Genomic DNA, 20,830 nt, shown 5'->3' with positions numbered 1-20,830 from the left:
TATTGTAAAAAGTATGCACGCAAATTTGTCAGCAAGACCGCATGCACTAAACAGCAGGTGTAGTTATGTGCTTGTAATTTTGCCAGGATAATTTTCAAAGATATATGTGTGTAAGTCCACTGTAAAATTGTATGTGATGTTACAAAGCTATCGCCTATACGTTCATTAGCTGCTTTTGTGTCATATTTTCAGCCTTGGCCATATACTTTCTTTCATTCAAATAATTAAAGCTAATGTAAAATGGAAACTTATCATTTAAATATTTCGACCACAGATGGAATTAGAATAGTGTTCTATTTTCAGTGCATTATCATTAAAGAAAAGTCAACAATAAGATCTTAAAATAACAGAGGAGAAACAAATAGATCTTTATCATATCAGTACCAAAATGATGATAGGCTGTACGTCTTGCTTTATGAATCTGAGTCATCGAAGACAGAGATACATTCTGAACTCTCTTCAAATACTTCATCCTTATCCTCATCCCGAATGTAAACAATAGTGAAATCTGGTTCAGCATATGTCTTACCCACTAAAAACCAAAGAGAAGAAGATATAGAGCATCTACAGAAGACCGACGTTCAATATTAATCCTAAAATCAGTTTATTTGCCATTTTAACAACTCTTCTCCATTTCTTCTCTAATGCTTTCTCTACCAAGCACTTTCCACCTGGTATCAATTTGTGCTTTATTGTTTTTCTCCTCTTTTCTAATGCCATAATTTTCGTTTAATCATTGTATCTTCTAAGGATTTCAGCAGGATACTGGAGGCTTTTCAGGCACTTTGCTGTGGTTATGATTGTGAGTCTCAAAAACATAGGGAAGGTAATTTTAAAAGCCATTTCTGCAAGTAAACCAGTGCTTTATCCATGGAAATTGGCTTTCTAAAAATTGCCTAACCTATCAATGGGGAATGTATACGTAGCTGAGTGGTGTGTGAGTACTTCTACCTGCAGTCAGCAAAGGTATTCCTGGGGAATGCACATTTTTTCTCCTGAATAAAATTACCAGCACAAATGAGCAGGTGTGTGGGTAGTTTATGTAGGATAATTTTTTTTTAATTTAATATTTATTAAGTTTTATAATTAATACATCAAGCAGTATTTACCTGAATATAGTATACAGAAATGATTTATGATTACAATTATATATTTACCCTGTTAACATCAGAAAAATCATTCCTGTCAATCAAGCCCTCAAATGAGATCCTTTACACTATTCCAAGTAAAATTATACAATAAATGCATAACCTATATAATGAAATTGACTATAGGATAATTATTTTAGTTATTGGGAGATCAAAACTCCTATTCTGAGCGCTTCATGATGTGTCTGGTGATGAGCTCATCAATGGCTTTCCTTTCTCAACTAAAAAATTGGTTAGATGAATTGGTTGTTGAAATATATAATTAAGCATTTACAAGGATATTTCAAGATAAAAAACATACCAAGTTGAAGTGCCTGGGGTCTCAGCTACAAAAATTGTTTTCTTCGTTTCTGAGTCTGACGAGATAAATCAGGGAATATCTGGACTTTGCAGCCCATAAACTCTTTTGTTCTATTCTGAAAATATTTTTTAAAGATCCAATCCTTATCAGACTCCAACATAAAGGTGACAAGAAGTGTTGCTGGAATCACCAACTCAGTTTCAGATTTTTCTAACATCTCAGAAATATTAAGATTTAAATCACCAGAAATCGGTTTTAATTGTTGCATATTTTCAACCAAGACAGTTTCGGAGGTTTTCTTCAATGGGGGAAGAAAATATATTTTTGAAAGAATAGGTAATGTAGCTTCTGGTATAACTAATACCTCCATTAAGTACCTCCTCCAACGTTGAATTGGCGTTGAAATAACAGATTTCGGGAAATTAATGCAACGAATATTCTTAGATTTTGAAACATTTTCTAAATTTTCAGTTTTATAATGTATGTTTTGATTATCTTTAATCATATTACATTGTAAATCATTAATTCTTCTAATCTCATTCTTTACAGATTTCACATCACAATTTAACTGTAAATTATCTTTCTCAATCTTAATTGTTCTACTTTCTACCTCCTTCATCTTACCAAATAAATTTGACATTTGTGTCCCCATGTTTTTATTCAAAGCATTGATAGCTTCCCAAATTAATTCCATAGTAAAGTTCTGAGGTCTTACCAATTCTTGAAATTGGATATAGGAAGGCAGAGTTGGGCCCACACCCTGATCATCATTAGTTGCTCCAACGGAGTTTTTCCCCACTCCTAAGTTGGTAATTTGCTCCCTCTGTTCTTCAAGATGGGTTACTTACCTCAAAAGAGGTTCAATCTGGCCCTCCTCTATGGGTAGTCCGATTGAGCCACTCTCCATCTGGAATCTATCAGCTGGATTTGGTGGTATTGATCTCCCCTCGGAGGAGAGGGTTGATAAAGATGGATCAAAAACGTTTGAGGGCTCTTCTTCTCCCCTCATAGCATTCAGCGAGCTCTCTACCTCCTTATTATTTATCCTTCGGAGGATATGTGCATCCATAGGACCCAGTATAGGCTTGACCACTGAAGCGTTTGAGGCTGAGCGCTCCTTGGCCTTCCTTTTCCGGGAGGAATGAGGCATGAAACTTAATCAAATAAGTCACAAATCCTCCTCGTCAATAATTTTAGGATCTCAATGTAGGATAATTTTTAAAGGGAAAGCACACGTATTTTTCTGTCGAAAATTTGAGCCCAAATTACAAACCTGTCCATGGTACAGTATTTGTGTGCTTAAGTGAACCAGTGGAGATTAATGCTAGTATTTTGTAAACCGTACATGCTAATCACGCACATATATGCTCATTTTATGCATGGAACCCTTTGGAAAATTCACTCCTTAGTGCAAATTCTGGGGGGGGGGAAGTCTCCACAGACTTTGCACAAATGCAGACAGTTACAAAATTACTTCATGTATGCATTCGCAGAAACTGCAAATGTTTGCTATGCCAGTAATGTTGCGGTCCCGACCGCCCCTCTCCTGATCGGGCTCAAGCCCGCCTACCTCCGCTCCGGCAGCCGCAGGATTCCGCCAAGCCCAGGCTCCGGGGGATCATCTGTTCGTGCACTTCCCACGTGGCAGACACCATTGTGGGCCTGTTTCTCGCCGGCCTCGCGCGTGCGCAAGGATGCCCTACTTGTGCGCCCAGCTCCCGGAAGCCCGGCCCCGCCCTCGCGGCTGACGTCACGCTCTGCGCCCGATATAACCGGCGTTCAGTCATTCCCTAAACGCCTTGCAACGAGGTTCCCAACTGACTAGTTGCTTCCAGTTGTGTTTCCTGTCGTCTTCCAGTTTACTGCCTTGACTCCGGCCTGCTTCTGACTCTGCTTCAGCCCACTGCCTGCCTTGACTCCGGTTTGCTTCTGACTCCGCTTCAGCTCGCTGCCTGCCTTGACTCCGGTTTGCTTCTGATTCCGCTTCAGCTCGCTGCCTGCCTTGACTCCGGTTTGCTTCTGACTCCGCTACAGCCCGCTGCCTGCTCTGACTTTGCCGCAGCCTGCGGTCTGCTGTGCCTCCAAGTTAACCTTCGACCCCGCTTCAGCCTGCAGTCAGCCCTACCCGGGTTGCCAAGGACTCTTGCCTTGTCTGCCTGCGCTGACCCCAGTGTACCTTCTGGGCCCACTTCCTGACCTGGCTTATCGCTGTGACTCTCTGGCAATCCTTGAGCCGCCTCTGCTGCTGCTAGGCCTCTTGCCTTCCCTACGCATCAGCCTATCTGAACTTTCACAGCAGCTCCTAAGTCCCAAGGGCCCGGGCCCCTATGGGCTCCTCCCGGGGGGTCCCAGACCCCGGGTGAAACCCTGTCAGACTGTGTCTCCGCCTCCCGGCCTGCCCTATCCTCTCCAGTAGGCCGGCCCAAGGGTCCACCATCTACCCTCACAGCAGTCTAGCCGCAACAATTAAAATCTGGAATTATGGGACAAAAATACAAGAGGTTCTAACAAAATACTGAAGGTTTGAGGCTATGTTAGATTTGAGTGAGGTGCACTGGGTGAAAGTGTCATTTAAAAACATATGGGAAGGAACCAGGAAAAATGGGTGAAACTGGTTGTAGAATGTGACTACTCCTGATTGCACATGAATGGAAAAATTGGGGAGAGCAACGTCAACAAAAATAGATGAAAGAAAAATGAAGGAAGTCACAACAAATAGCTGGTCACTGGAGGATTGACCTTAGCCTGAAAATGTATGGGTTTGGGGGAGGGGGAGTGATAAACATTTTTTTCCATAGATAGCAGGATGAATTAGCCATTACATGTAGGTGACATCATCCGACAGCACTCAATAGATCTCTTTCTTTTAGCTAGTAGAGCTTTTGCTCTATTGAGCATGTGCAGGAATTCTTATTTGACTGTTGCTCATGAGACCCCTCAGTTGATTTGAGAGCTTTCTAACTAGGATATTCACTCTCCAGGGAGGTGAGCAGATATTTAGTATGTCTAATTCATACTGTTTTCTAAGGAAAACATCATTAAGCAAACTTGCTTTTTCCATTGATAAGCAGGGCTGAATTAACCATTACAAGTGGGGCATCCCAAGCTGAGGATTGCAGCAGAGCATTTACTGAATAAGCAACCTGGACCTCACTGTGGACAGTACACTACTGGATGAACAGGCTATGCAAAACTACTTATCTGAGTTTACTGTCACTCTTTGAGAGATAGTCCAGATAGTAATGGGACGCAAAGCTGTGCACTGATGACCATATAGCAGCCATGACTACATCAGTGGCTCATCTTCAAGTGGTTTGGCTTGCAGATGAGCCATTGATGTAGCCATAGCTCTAACTTAATAAATCTTGTGTTACGGCTGCGACCACTCATGCTCACCTCCTTTTTCTCTGCATCGTCAATCCTAGGAAGAATGGCGGCCACCGCCAACCTCCCCAGTGTTCCCGGGACTGCGTGGGAGCTGCTGACTACCATTTTGTCTCCGGAATCACCTAAGGCGCACGCACGCACGCACAAGGGCCTCCTTTGTACACATCATGGCGGGAACCTCGGGGGCGTCCCCTCTGGATGATGTCAACTCGCTGATGTACTTAAGCTGACCGACCCTTTGCTTCAACGAGTTAGTAAGGAGTTCCCTCTTTGCTGAATCCACTCCATTCTTGGACTTCTAGTTCCAGATTCCTCTCTTGGCGTGTGGACGCTCTGGGTACCCGCTCCTTGGGGGCCTTCCGCGTTCCTGGCTATCCGCTCCTCGGAGGGCCTTTCTGCCTTGGACTACTACTTGACCCAGTTCTCGGGACACTCTCCTGGAACTACTTGTGAGTACTTTACTACAGATTTCAATGATACTAGCTTTACTGAAGGTTCTCTGCGGTGTACTCCATGCCTCGGGCCACTACCATTTCCTCTTCAGTAGAAGAGGTGTGGCAATACCCTGTGCTGCAGGGTATTGCCACACCAGCTACAGGATTCACTTCCGGGTTCCTGCACCTCAGGCTATCTCATCATCATCATCTTCAGTACAGACATCCTCGGCATACCCCGCTCTGCGGGCCACTACTGGATCTGCACATCTGAGGTAATCTACACTCATCTGAAGGGACTTCCTGGTGTATCCCGCTCTGTGGGCCACTACCGGATCTTCACATCAGTGGTATCACCCTGGGTATACCCCACTGCTCAAAACTGTACTTATTTGCATCTCCCGCTCTGCGGGCTCTGCTTTTCCTTCCTTCATAATAAAGTCTCTATCATACAGCTGTGTCCTACGCCACTGAGACCGTGCATACCGACGGTGAGGCTCACAGGGCTCCTCCCTGTGGGCGGAGACATCTCTCATCTCGGCCAGGGTTCACATCCTTACAAAAATATAACACCTTGATGGCATCTGTAATTTGTAGGTCTGCCTACCTTTAGCAATGTGCAATGCAGTCTGCTAGCCAGTTGGACAATGTACATTTGGCCACTGCTATGCCAAGTCTATTAAGATCGTAAGAGAAGAATAGTTCAGAAGCCTGACAATGTGACTGAGTCCTTCTTATTTAGTAAGCCAAGGCTTTTTTACAGTGTCAGATAGGGATGTGCATTCGTTTGCGACGAAATAGGAAATATAGACGATATTTCCTATTTCGTCGCAGTTTCGGGAGGTTCCTGAAACGATAGGAAAACCCACGAAATTTTGTATGGTTTTCTTATTGTTTTTGGGGGGGGGAGAAAGGGTGCATTAAAAAAAACAACCCAAACCCACCCCAACCCTTCAGATTTAATTAATTACAATCCCCTATCCTCCTGCCCCCCCCAACTTGCCTAAAGTTCCTGGTGGTCCAGCGGGGGTCCCGGGAGCGATCTCCCCCTCTTGGGCCATCGGCTGCCACTAATCAAAATGGCGCCGATGGCCCTTTGCCCTTGCCATGTGACATTGGCTATCGGTGCCATTGGCCGGCCCCTGTCACATGGTAGGAGCAATGGATGGCCCGCACCATTTTTTAAGATGTCTAGGAGCAGCTGATATTAGAATAAGAACATTAATCAGCATGGATCGTAATGTACAGCTTAATGGAGTAGGATGACACTGTGGAAGACAAAGGTATGGTAATTTTTAGAATGAGTTTACTGCAGAATGATACCTCGTTGGTTTTATCAAAGAAACAACTACAGACAATTCATCATTAGCATATAACCGGTTTTATTGAAAAATAATAGGTACATCTTTATTAAAAATTATTTTTTTAAATATAGTTTCCTCATCTGTACTTCACCTCATTAAACAATATTCTCATTCCAGTATCACCTCATGTCGCACAGTTCATCCAATACTGTAAAACTGACAGTAAGAGCAAAAAGTACATCACTCTTTATTTTGGGTCTTTTTTATACATTCTGCAGTAAACTCATTCTAAAAATTACCATACATTTGTCTTCCACAGTATCATCCTACTCCATTAAGCTGTACATTACGATCCATGCTGATTAATGTTCTTATTCTATTATCAGCTGCTCCTAGACATTGCATCCAGTGACTCTGGAAATCTGATTAAGGTATCATTTTTTTCATAAATTCTCCCCCTCTGATACCACATAGTAAGTTCACTTTCAAGAGTGATCATTCACAGTGCCATCCTATTCCCTCAAGCTAAACAGCATAACTCATATAAAGCACATTAAGGTAAAGCATCATTTTATTAGGACTTTTATAAATTTTATTATCGCTCACCCTGACATCATTCATAGAGTTTTTAGTCTATGCTTCTATCCAATATATGTTTTAATCTATTGCCAATGTACACTTTTGGTCGGATTTTAAAAGGGTTACGAGCATAATCGGTCCTGCGCGCGCCGGGCCTATTTTCAAAAGGCCCGGCGACGCGTGTAAAGCCCCGGGATGCGTGTAAGTCCCGGGGCTTGCAAAAAGGGGTGGGGTGTGAGCGGGGTGTGGGCGGTCCTAGGTGGTCTGGGGTGGGGCAGGGGTGGGGCCAGAGGCCTCTGACACAGCAGCCATTTGCTACTGTGTCAAAGGATCACGTGCTGGCAGGCTGCCGGCACCCACAACTTGCACCTGCTTCCAGGCAGGTGCAAAAGGTGAAATAAAGATTTTGGGGGGGGGGGGGGGTAAGAGTAGGGCTGGGGGGGAAAGGTTAGGGGAAGGGGTGGGAAGGTTAGATTAGGGGGAGAGAACGGAGGAAGGCAGTGCGGCTCGGCGCACACAAGTTATAAAATCGGGTGTACATGTGCACGTGCCAGGTAGTGCTCGCACATGTACACTGCGCACGCATGTTATAAAATCTACCCCTTTATGTATATATAACATTTTTGGCTAGAACCTCTAGATTTTTAACCTTAAATTTGCAACTTAATTTTATTCTTGTTTGATATCTCTGCATCACTTCTTATATTAATTTTGATATTTATTCAACTTTTTACATTTTTATTATAATTGTATTATATGTCTTTTTATATGTCACCATGATATGAGTTTTATGTGATTTATTCTTTATTTATATGGTTATTTATTTATATGTTTTTTATCAGTGTCTATATTTGTGTTAATTTAAACTATTTACATATTTCAGCCCCTGAAATATTTACATATTTCAGCCCCTGAAGCAGCTCCAAAACAGGAGCGAAACTCGGCCTGAATCAGACTTTTATAAAGTGTTTTATTGTCTCCTTTGAAATAAATTTTAATTGATGGACGTCAGGCATCTATTTCTTTTTTACTTCCTCACGGCTTTTATAGATCGCCTACCTTTTTGTTTTTTGGGTCCGCCTCTCTGCAGGCCGCCTCTCTGGAGGCCGCTGCCGCCAACTCCATCTCTGGCGGCAGGAGCTGCCACCGCCACTGCCTTGATCTTTCTGGCCTGGTGCCGCCCTAAGACGCCCTCACCTTTGCAGCCTAGCCGCTGCCAGAATCCATGGTTGTCCATTTCTTCCTCGCCGGTCAAGGTCTTCTGTGGTCTTCACTTGTCTAGATGGCTCTTCATTCCATGTTCTTGGTGTTCCTGGTCTCCTCGTTCTGATGCTCCTGGTCTTGTCTTTCGTCGGAGCTCCTTCGTCGCCTGTTCCATGTCCTGATGTTCCAGATCTCCAGATGTCCTGATGTTCTGTGTTCCTGATGTCCTGGTCCTGATGTCTTCGCCTCTGCAACCAGTTCCCAGATTCCTTGCATCAACCTTTCCTGGTGTGCCACCGTCGTGGTCCGTGACCAGCCCATGGGGGTCTGTGTAGGGCACTTCATGGCAAGGCCTGTCTTCATGCCTGCAGCACAAGCCTCCGGAAGACTCCTGTTTTTAATGCCTGCTTCTGAATCCTGAGTCTTGAATCCTGAGTCTTGAATCCTGTCCCAGTCTTCAGAGTTCTTTGTGCCTGCTTCCATCCATGCCCAGAACTCTGCCAGAACCTGCTCCGCTCCAGCGTGGTCCACGACCAGCCATAGGCCTGCACCAGGGCCTGCACCAGGGTGCGCCCTGGTGCAGGCCTCTACTGAATCTTCGTCATGTTCCAGTCTCAAGTTCCATTTCTTTGCCTGGAGTCTCTGCTTCATGTTCAGCGTGGTCCACGACCAGCCATGGGCGGCTGTGTAGAGTGTGCTGCGATACAGTTCTCATCCAGTACTTTCGCCTGAGTCCTGAATCCTTGCCTGAGATCTCCAAGTAACCTGAATCCTTATCCGAGTCTTCTGAGTATCCTGAATTCTTGTCTGAGTCTTCTGAATATCGTGCGTCTTCGTTTGAGTCTTCTGAGTAACCTGAACCCTTGTCTGAATCTTCCAAGTTCCATGAGTCTTTGTCCGAGTCTTCCAAGTTCCTGAGGTCCTGTTGGAATCTGTGGGAGGAAGCGCTAGGGAGCGCTCCCAATTCTGGGGAGATGTGTGCCCTTGGACCACGACGCGACTGCAGAGGGGAGCTTCGTGGAAGCACCATGGCAGGCAAGATATGTCCAAGCAAGGGAGGAGTGGGCTGACCACCACTATAAGCTCTGCCAAACCTGCACGCACCAGTAGAGAACCAGCCATGCAATGCTGGTCTCTGGGATAGCCCTTCAGCCACTCAATAGCCCTTTCGGACCTGCCACTAGGGAGCGGCAGATGCGGAAGGACAGACAGAGGTCAAGGACAGGCAATGGTACTAGAACTAGGAACAACACGGGACCTCGGACTTGGACTAGGCTTTAAGACTTCAACAAGGCGAGGATACTTGGAACTTGGAACTCAGACGAGACGATGACACTTGAAACTTGGAACTTGGGACTCAGACACAAGTTGCTCAGGCGTGGAGGAAAACCAGACATAAGACTGAGGAAAGGATTCCGGTTACTCAGATGAGGACTTGGAACTTGGAAGGAACTGGACGAGGACTTGGAACTTGGAAAGGCTCACATGAAGACTTGGACTTGGAAAGGCTAACACGAAGACTTGGAACTTGGAAGGAGCAAGGACAAGGACTCAGGATACTCAGAGACTTAGACAGGCACTGCCCCTCAGCGTACCCTACATAGCCGACGTGGGCTGGTCGCGGACCCGTGGTGCACTCTACACAACCTGAAGAGGCTGGTCGTGGACCATGCGGAGAGTGGAACAAGAACAAGACTGAGGCTCAGGATAAAGGAAGGAATCCGGGCAGTGCTCAAAGACAGAGAGACCAGCCACCAGAAACGGACACCGGATAGGAACGGATTTACTCCCAAAAAAGGTCAGTTGGAGACGAGGTCCGGGGCAAATGAAGCTGAACCCGGAGCCAGGAACTGATGGTACTTTAGGAACAGGATTGGACGAAGGATGTCAGGTTTGAGAATTGGAACTTGGAACATCAAAATCAGGACTTGGAACTCAGCACATCAAGGTCAAGATTTGGAAATTGGAGACTTGGAACATCAGGACTGGAACGTAGAACATCGGATACAAAAGGACATCAGTTCATCTGGACATCTAAGGCATCGGGACATCAGGGACCTCTAGGGAAGAGGACCACAGGGACATCTGGAACATGACGGATGAAGACATCAGAGGGCGGAGACGTCTGGACATCCGAAGACAAGGGAATGACTGGACATCCGGAAACAAGGAGACGTCTGGACATGGAGACATCAGGACATCTGAAGACAAGAGAACAGGATCTGTCGAGAGACCAGGACATGGAACGAAAATCAAGACAAAGGTTCAGGAACCATGGACGAAGACGACGAGGAACAGAGTACCTTAAAGAAGTGAAGAAGGATCACTGAGGACTCCTGGAAGGAAGAGCTGGAACTCAAGATCCAGGAGAGGTCTGACTCCATGACCAACTCCTTGTGAAGGTGAAGAGGAACTGAAGGCTGACCCCTTTTGTAGGGCTGAAGAGAAATGGTCGGGGTGGGTTTTTTGTTTATCGGCCGACAGCCTGAGCGTGAGAGAAGACTCCCGGGACCCCCGCTGGACCACCAGGTAATTTTAAAACGTTTTTGGGGGGTCGGGAGGGTGGTGGAGGCTAAGGGAGCGGTTTAAAGGGTCGGGGTGGGTTTTTTGTTTATCGGATCGGGCGCAGCCGATAAAAAAAAAAAACGATCGGGCCGGACGAAAAAAAATGCACGATTTGAATCAGAACTGGAACCGAACCGATTCCGGTTCCGATTCACATCTCTATGATGTAGTGGTGTGACAAGTTTATTGGTAAATATCACCTTTTGCATGCACTGTTCTCCTGCAAGCAATCTGACTTCCAGGGATTTTACCAACACATTAGCAGATCACCTCAACAGAGGTTTTGACTACATGAATTTCTCTGCATCAGCCAACAGCTGATGGGGACTTCCAGCAATCAACCTTTTTGTGTCAATGCAAAACAGAAAACTATAAAAGTTTTGCTCCTTTGTTAGACCTAGGAGGAGTCCTCCAGCGGATCCTAGGTCTGCGAGTTTCCTGGACGGCCGGCGCCATCTTTAAAAATGGTGCCGGCCGTCCAGTGCTCCTACCATGTGGCAGAGGCTGGCCAATGGCACGGTTACCCTGTCACATGGTAAGGGCAAAGGGCCATCGGCACCATTTTTATTAGTGGCAGCCAACAGCCCGAGAGCGGGAGATCACTCCCGGGGCCCACTGGACCACCAGGTAATTTTAAAACGTTTTGGGGGGGGGGGGGTCAGGAGGATGGTGGAGACTAAGGGAGCGGTTTTAAAGGGTCAGGGTGGGTTTTTTGTTTATTGGCCGACAGCCTGAGCACGAGAGAACATTCCCGGGACCCCCGCTGGACCACCAGGTAATTTTAAAACATTTTTGGGGGGGGGTCTGGAGGGTGGTGGAGGCTAAGGGAGCGGTTTTAAAGGGTCGGAGTGGGTTTTTAAGTTGTGTCCTAACTCCCGTTAGTGTGCACTAACCCGATTAACGATTTTTTCATGATAAATCGGTGAAATTTCTATTGTATCGCACTGTTTAACAATTAATGACTATTTAAAAAATATCGGACGATATTTTAAATTGTCAAAAAACGATTCACATCCCTACTACATCATCACACAGAAGCCGCACAATTTTTCAGGTATATTCAAGATAAAAAGCCTGCAAAAGGGGTCAGTTGGACCAGTAGATGATCAAGGGGTAAAAGGAGCACTTAGGGATGACAAAGCCATAGCAGAGAGACTAAATTAATTCTTTGCTTTGGTATTCTCTGAGAAAGATATAAGAGATATACCCAGGCCAGAAATGATATTCAAAGGTAATGATTCAGAGGAACTGAAACAAATCTCAGTGAACCTGTAAGACGTATTAGGGCAAACTGACAAATTAAAGAGTAGCAAGTCACCTGGACCAGAGTGCTGAAAGAACTGAGAAATGAAATTGCACACCTGCTATTGGAGATTTGTAAACTATCAGTAACATTTCTATGGTTACTGAAGACTTGAGGGTTGCCAGTGTATCGTCAATTTTTAAAAAGGGACTAAAGGGTGATCCAGGAAACTACAGGCCAGCGAATCTGACGTCTGTGCCAGGCAAAATGGTAGAAACTATCATAAAAAACAAATTTGCTGAACATATAAATAGGCATAGTTTAATGGGACAAAGCCAACATGGATTTAACCAAGGGAAGTCTTTCCTCACAAATTTACTACATTTTTTTGGGGACATAAAGGTGAGCCAGTTGACATACTGTATCTGGATTTCCAGAAAGCATTGGACAAAGTCCCTCATAAACTTTGTAGGAAATTAAAAAATAATGGGATAGGTGACAGTGTCCTGTTGTGGATTGCCAACTGTTTAAAAGAAAGAAAACAGAGAGTAGGGTTAAATGTTAAATATTCCCAATGGAGAAAGGTAAATAGTGGAGTGCCCCAGGAATCTGTTCTGGGGTCACTGCTTTTTAATATATTTATAAAGATCATGGAAATGGGAACAACAAATGAGGTGATACATTTGCTGATGACATAGGCCCTTAGTGTTATGTTTTGGTATGGATGTGAACCCTGGGCCGAGGTGAGAGATGACTCCGCCCACAGGGAGGAGCCCTGTGGGCCTCACCATCAGTAGGCACGGTCTCAGAGGCTTAGGACACAGCTGTAAGAGAGACTTTATTATAGAGGAGAAAGAGAAGAACCCGGGGAGGAGGGAACTGCAGTTAAAGAACAGTTCTTGAGCAGAACCCGTGGAGTGGGGACTGCAATTGAAACACGGTTCTTGAGCAAGGGGTATGCCCAGGGTAATACCTCAGATGTGAATAAAGTCCAATTTCGTGAATACTTTGGCTCCTTGGAGCCTATTAAAAAGTTCAGAGATCAATGGCAGTGGGTAGCGATTCTTCATAATGACCTTATTCAGGCCCCGGTAGTCTACACATGGGCGAAGGGAGCTATCCTTCTTGCCCACAAAAAAGAACCCAGCCCCAGCAGGAGACTTAGAAGGTTGAATGAAACCCTTCACCAAGTTCTCTTGTATATAGGAGGACATGGCCGTGGTTTCTGAGAGAGAAAGTGGGTAAACCCTTCCTCTGGGAGGCTCGGTATCAGGTAATAGATTGATGGCACAGTCAAAAGATCGGTGAGGTGGTAGAGCGTCTGCTGCTGCTTTAGAGAATATGTCTTGATAGGCGGATTATTGTGGAGGTAGGCCCGGAAGAGATGTGGTGGTGGTCATGCACGGCATAGGAGTCACCACCTCGAGACATTTCCCATGGCAAGACTTCCCCCATTGGGATAATTGAAGGGTACTCCAGTCAAATTGAGGTGTGTGCAATTGTAGCCATGGTAATCTGAGTACCACCGGATGTATTGCCTTATCTAGGACTAGAAAAGAAATGGTCTCTGTGTGAAGATGGATAGGTTGAGTGGAAAACGAGACCTCACCAGGTAATGGCTCACCATGGATAGAAGACAAGAGCAGTGGTGTGGGTGTCCGAACAGTGGGAATTCGTAGGTGTTCCATGAGTTGTCTGAGTATAAAGTTCCCACCGGCACTGGAATCCACTAAGGCTAATGTGTGGAACTCAAGGGCTTCAGAATTAATAGAGACTGGAAGGGTCAGTGGAGGGTCAGTGGAGGAGATGGAGAGGTTAGACCTAGGAGGAGTCCTCCAGCGGATCCTAGGTCTGCGAGTTTCCCGGACAGATAGGGCAGGTGAGAACAGCGTGACCAGGTTGTCCACAGTACATGCAGAGGCCTAGTCTTTTTCCGGTGACGCCTCTCTTTAGAAGATAAATGATGCGGTCCATTTGCATGGGTTCCTCTTCTTCAATAATGGGTACAGCATAGTCTGGGTAACTGGTGGTGGATGAGAGCGAGGAACCCCCGATGGCATCTTCTTGGAAGCTTTAAGCTCCTGCGAGCGCTCACGCAGATGACGATCAATACGTCTGTTTAAGTCAAAACAGAATGAAAGAGAGCAAGGAAGCCGGTCAAATCTTTGAGAATTGGATCATTACGCTCCCAAAGAGGTGATGCCCCATGCCAGGGCTTTCCCATCTAAAGAGACAGTATGTAAGTAGTTTTGGACACTACGTCTGGAAAGTAGGTAGGTTGCAGGGAAAAGTGCATACAGCACTGATTCAGAAAGCCCCTATATAACAGGATCACTTATAAAACGTGTAGGTGCAAGCAAGGGTAAGGAGTGCCATATAGGGCATCACCTGTGAAGTGGCGGTGAGTTTGAGTTGTCAGGCATTGAGGCAGAGGTCCAGCCGAGAGGTCAACTGGTTGATTCTCAGTAGTGAAGCAAATACCTCAGGTGTGTAGATCCGGGTAGTGGCCCACAGCGCAGGGTACGCCAACAGCCTTCTCAGTGGTGAAGCAATTAACTCAGGTATGCAAATCCAGTAGTGGCCCGCAGCATGGGTTATGCTGAGGATGACTGTACAATGATGGTGATGCTGAGGTAGTCCAAGGTACGGAAGCTCAGAAGGTTGCTGAAGAAGTTAAGGCAGTAGTAATCTGCAGCGCAGGGTATGGTTGAAGCGGAATCCTGCTGAGGAGGACCTGTTTAGTGGCCTGAGGCACGGGGTACACTGCAGGAATCCCAGCAAGGCTTGGTAGAGTTGAAGTACGAAGAAAGTATTCACGAGACGTGGTTCCAAGGGAAGTCCTGAGAAGTAGAACAAAGGCAGGAAGGCCCTCTGAGGAGCGAATAGCCTAGGAATGCGAAAGAGCCCCCGAGGAGCGGGTACTCAGAGCTTTCGCACAGCAAGCCCGGAACTGGAACCGGTAGTCCAAGAGAAGTGGATTCAGCAACAAGGAAACTCCTTGATAACTCGTCAGTGCATAGAGCCGGTCTGCTTAGTACAGGTAGCGAAACTACATCATCCGGAAGGGACGCCCCCGAGGTTCCCGCCATGATGTGTACATAGCTGGCCCATGCATGCACACGCCTATGTGACTCCAGAAGCAAGATGGCGGTTGGCAGTGCCCAATCCATCCCAGGAATGCCAGGGAGGGCGGCGGTGACTGGCAGAGGCTGCCACTCGTCCTAGATTTGATGGTGCAGCGAAAAGAGGTGAGCATGAGAGGTTGCAGCCATCTGCGACTGACGGGTGCAACACTTAGTCTCAATGAAACACTTTTTGACATGTCACACAAGAATTCATTATTCCTGTTCTAAGTTTTTGATTTTTGATCATAGGCAGTAAATAGCTCAGTAACAAGTGTAACATGCATCAGGCCATTTTCAAGACAATTTGAAAAAAACTTCAGTTCTTCCTATAGTAAAAAATAAATCTAAAAATCCTATGGACCTGGATAATCTCAGACCCATTGCTTTGTTACCATCTTTATCAAAATTGATTGAATCGGTAGTCTTGCTTCAACTTTCTGACTTTCTAACCCTTGTCAGCATGGTTTTCAAAAGGGTCATTCTGAGACCCTTTTGTTATCTTCGTTTGATATGCTTTATCGTGGGTTTGACTCTAATATTGATTTCATATTGATTTTTTTGGACATATCAGCAGCGTTTATTAATATAGATTACCAGATTCTAATTTCTGGTTTACAGTCAATTGGTATTTCAGCAATAGGTTTGAAATGGTTTTCTTCTTTTCTTTCTAATAGATCAATAATTATTCCTCAGATCATTATACAATTTCCTCTGGGGTGCCGCAGGGATCAGCTTTATCTCCAATTCTATTTAATATCTATTTTCTCCCTCTCTGCCATATTCTTTCAGCACTGAATATTTAATTCTAAAACTATGCAGACGATATTCAGTTTTTAGTTCCCTATAAAACTCTTGGTCATTCACCCTCTCTATGGTCACATTATATCTGAATACTATTAGTACTTGGCTCTCGCACAATAGGCTAAAACTAAATCCAGCTAAAACGGAACTGGTCTATGTTACTTCTTTTCCAAATCTACTATAGGTCCTCCATCTCATTTTATTTTCAATGGAATTTCTATTCCAATTCGAAACCAGGCTTCTAGTCTAGGAATAACAATAAACTCTGATTTATCGATGAAAATCCATATATCTGCTCTCACAAAAAAATCTTTCTTTAAACTTCCTCTTTTAAAAAGACTACATCCATTATTGTTTACTCGAGACTTTCGTACCATTTTGTAAGCCCTGATTTTTTCAGGGTTGGACAACTGCAATGCACTCTACCTAGGATTACCGGATACTACAATTCATTCATTACAATTAGTCCAAAACACAGCTGCTCGTGTTCTTTCTGGTTCTTCCTGCAGAATCATGTCACCACCTATTCTATATTCCCTTCATTGGCTTCCAGTAAAATTTAGAGTACTCTACAAAATTTTATCCATTACCCATTCTCTTATTCACAATCCTGCTTATACATGGCTTTGTACAACTTTAAGAATATACAAACCAGCAAGACATTTAAGATCCTCATCAAAAATGTTGTTAGATCTACCATCAGTAAAAATTGCTAGACTCAAGTTTACTCGTAAAAGACCATTTTCAATGGCAGCTCCTTTCCTTTGAAATTCCTTACCTGATCCACTCCTTACCTGATTCACTCCATTTACATCACCCCCCTCTGCCAACTCCTCTCTGATCTCAAACTTAAGTTCTACCTTTACGCTGATGATGTTCAGATCATCATCCCTATCCAGAACTCTATCTCTGACGCCCTAGAACATTGGGAGAAATGCCTCACAGCCATTAACTCTCTGCTCACTAACCTCCATCTTGCCCTCAATACAAACAAAACTGAACTTCTACTCATCTCCCCTCACTCATCCTCTTCCCCTCCTCCGTCTGATATTACCAAACTCAACCTCCTCTCAACACAACCATTTGTGAGGGACCTTGGAGTTCTCCTTGACCATCAATTAAGTATGAAGAACTACGTAAATTCCATACTCAAAGCCTGCTTTTTCAAACTTAATGTGCTTAAAAAACTCAGACCTCTCCTACACACCCAAGATTTTCGTACAGTTATACAGGCCACCATCTCATCCAAATTAGACTACTGTAATGCTCTACTCCTAGGGCTCCCTTACTCTACCATTAAACCACTACAAATGTTACAACATGCTACAGCGAGACTCATTGCAAACTCCCGTAAATATGACCACATCAATCCCATCCTTAGAGACCTACACTGGCTCCCCATAGCCTCTCGTATTATCTACAAAACCCTCACCATAGTTCATAAAGCAATTCACACCCACAACTCCAACTGGCTAGATTTCCCTTTCACAACTCCTCAGTCCAGTCGACCCACGAGAATGGCCAAAAAAGGCACCCTAGTTGTGCCCTCCCTGAAAACAGCCCATCTCTCTTCTACACGTGACCGTGCACTCTCAATCGCAGGTCCAAATCATTGGAACACACTACCGCCTGACCTGTGCCTCGAACCATGTATGAACAACTTCAAAAAGAAATTGAAAACATGGTTGTTCAAGCAAGCTTACCCAGAATAAAAGGCTATCACACCGTTTCCAAAGTAGACCACTTTGCGTCTACTCTTTCTCCTCACTTTGAGGAACCATGTTTTGTTATCCTCTCTCTTCTCACATTGAGGAACCAAGTTTTGTTATCCTTTCTCTTCTCATCTACTTCTTGTTACCCCCTCTCCCAGTTTTGACTTCCCTGTTAAAATGTAATTTCCAAGCTTAACCCGTTTACTGTAAACCGGCATGATGTTCACAACTAATGCCGGTATATAAAAATGTTTAAATAAATAAATCTCATAACACATACCAAAGAATTTAAGAAAGCATTAATAACCCATCTATTTCAGCAAGCTTTTCAACATCTAACAAGACAATAAGCTCGCTATCCTCACTGGCCCATACTGTTACCTTATATTGTTAGTATTTTCCTTTGTCCCTCCATCTTCCCTCCCCTCCCTTGGTTTACCTAACTTTTTGATTGTGGTTTATTAAGGCACTTATGTTAATGTCTTTTGAGTTGATAATTGTTATTATTTTGTTGATGGTTATTTTTAGATTTTATTTATTTTACTTTTATTGTTTTTAAATTATGTTTGTTTAATTGTGAACTATTTTGATCAAATATTATTTTTGTAAAATTGGTATACAAATGATTTTTAAATAAATGACATTTGTGTTACAACTTAGTACTTGTTTATCTAGACAGTCGGACTCTATAAGCTAGATAAAATACAGAAAGAACTAGACTACCAGATCATAGAAATGTATCTAGAACAAGAACAAGGCCAGTTGACATTCCATCTAAGATTATAGAAAACATTCTTAGAACAAATATAAGGCTGCTAATGCCTCAAAATTCCAAGAAAACATTTACATATAAGATGAGGATTAATTAGCTTGGAGAAAGAGAGCAAATTACCATACAGCCATTTAGATTATTTGTTTATAATAGAAAGGCAATCATAGAAATTTTGACAATTATGTAACCTAGCTTAGGGGTTGGAAATATACAATGCTTTGTTATCAGTATAATCATTTGAGAGGGAGTTTTAATACCTTGCATGGCAGTCTGCCTCTCCATAAGATATATTATTATTTAAATTAATGTTTAAGATTTATATTATTTTAAAGCAATTAATAAAAAACTTTTCTCCACAGTTTTGGCTTTAAGCATTCTATTTTCAGAAGAACCACAACAAAATCACAAGAGGATTGTGAGAAATTGCAAGAAATGGATTGTGCAGGCATGCAAATGGCAAATGAAATTTAATGTGGACAAGTGCAAAGTGATGCACTTAGGGAAGAGTAACCCAAATTATGGCTACACAATGCCACATTAGGAGTCACCACTCAGGAAAATGATCTTGGTGTCATTGTTGAAAATATGTTGAAATTTTCTGTTCAGTGTTCAGCAGCAGCCAAGAAAGCAAATAGAATGTTAGGGATTATTAGGAAAATAATGGAGAATAAAACAGAGAATATCATAATGCCTCTATGGCACAACCTCATCTTGAATACTATGTGCAGTTCTGGCCACCTACTTCTCAAAAAAGATATAGCAGAATTAGAAAAGTTAAAGAGAAGAACGACCAAAATAATAAAGGGATTACCAAGCATGATTACCAAGCAAGATTACCAAGCATTACTGAACATTTCCTATTAAACTGAAACAGTCACTATCTACCAATCACTACAATGTTTTACTTCTTGTTAAACTTTTTATCTTTCCTCTAACTCTAATCCCAGTTAGAATGACCCCCGTTTTATTGTAACTTTTTCTTCCATGCACTTGTTTTACTTTTTAATGTATACTCTTATGTTATTAGTTATTTACGTTATAATGTATTTCTCACCCCTTGTTTTATGTAAACCGACATGATACGAACTCCGTGAATGCCGGTATAGAAAAATACAAATAAATAAATAAATAAAAAAATGATGAAGATGGCAAAATATTCATCAAGGCAATAGCTAAAGCCAGAAGATTGCTGGGCTGCATAGAGAGAGGAATAACCAGTAAGAAAAAGGAGGTGCTAATGCCCATGCACAGGTCCTTGGTGAGGCCTCATTTGGAGTATTGTGTTCAGTTCTGGAGTCTGTATCTGAAGTGGGATAAAGACAGGATGAAGGTGGTCCAGAGAAAAGCGACCAAATGGTGTGGGGTCTGTATCAGAAGATCTATGAGGAGAGGCTGAAGGATATGAATATGTTACAGCTATGGCTGCTGTGCAACCGCCTCAAGAGCAGGCTCTCCTGACTGGGCTGGTCCATCTTCCTTGTTCTCTCTATGTTCTGGACTTCCCCTTATAACCCTGCCTGGCAGTTCCCTCGGTGCTTCGGCATCGAGCTCGCCTGGGCTCCCTGCTCTAGCCTCCCTTGCTTTGCTGTGCGTGTGGTCTTGGACCCTGCTTTGCCTTGCGCTGTGTGTGGCCTTCAGGCCTTCTACCCTGCTTTTCCTTGCCTTGCGCTGTGTGTGGTCTTCGGGCCTTCTACCCTGCTTTGCCTTGTCTTGCGCTGTGTGTGGTCTTCGGGCCTTCTATTCTGCTTTGCCTTGCCTTGCGCTGTGTGTGGTCTTTGGGCTCCCAGCCCTGCGTATGTGTGTGGCCTTCGAGCCCTCTGCCCTGCTGTATGTGTGTGGCCTTCGGGCCCTCTGCCCTGCTGTGTAAGTGAGGCCTTCGGGCCCTCAGCCCTGCTGTGTGAGTGAAGCCTTTTGGTCCGCTGTCTTACTGTGTGCGTGTGTGGCCTACGGGCCCTCTGCTCTGCCGTGTGCGTGTGTGTGGCCTTCGGGCCCTCTGCCCTGTGTGCGTGTGTGGCCTTCGGGCTCTCTGCTCTGCCGTGCATGTGTGTGTGGCCTTCGGGCTCTTTGCCTTACTACTAGGTACCCTGACCCAGCCTGGACTCTGACACTGTTGCCTGCTGCCTGCCCTGACCCAGCCTGGACTCTGACACTGTTGCCTGCCGCCTGCCCTGACCCAGCCTGGACTCTGACACTGTTTCCAGCCATCCCTGTCTCTCAGCACCTGGAGCCACCATTCTGGGTGGTGTTCACGACACC

General features: G+C 44.3%; 1 protein-coding gene across 1 annotated transcript in view; it reads right to left on the bottom strand.

Moving 5' to 3' along the window:
* Positions 1 to 395: 395 nt before the first annotated feature.
* Positions 396 to 20,830, bottom strand: part of LOC115092174 — a 77,802-nt gene continuing 57,367 nt past the window's right edge. Inside the window, exon 9 of the mRNA XM_029602813.1 lies at positions 396 to 532. Within this exon, the coding sequence (XP_029458673.1) occupies positions 414 to 532 (119 nt within the window). The 3' untranslated portion in view covers positions 396 to 413. The remainder of the gene's footprint in view (positions 533 to 20,830) is intronic.

The sequence above is a fragment of the Rhinatrema bivittatum genome, chromosome 1 (genome assembly GCF_901001135.1).
Source record: "Rhinatrema bivittatum chromosome 1, aRhiBiv1.1, whole genome shotgun sequence".
NCBI classification, from domain to species: Eukaryota; Metazoa; Chordata; class Amphibia; order Gymnophiona; family Rhinatrematidae; genus Rhinatrema; species Rhinatrema bivittatum.
This window is presented reverse-complemented; position numbering and strand designations above follow the sequence as displayed.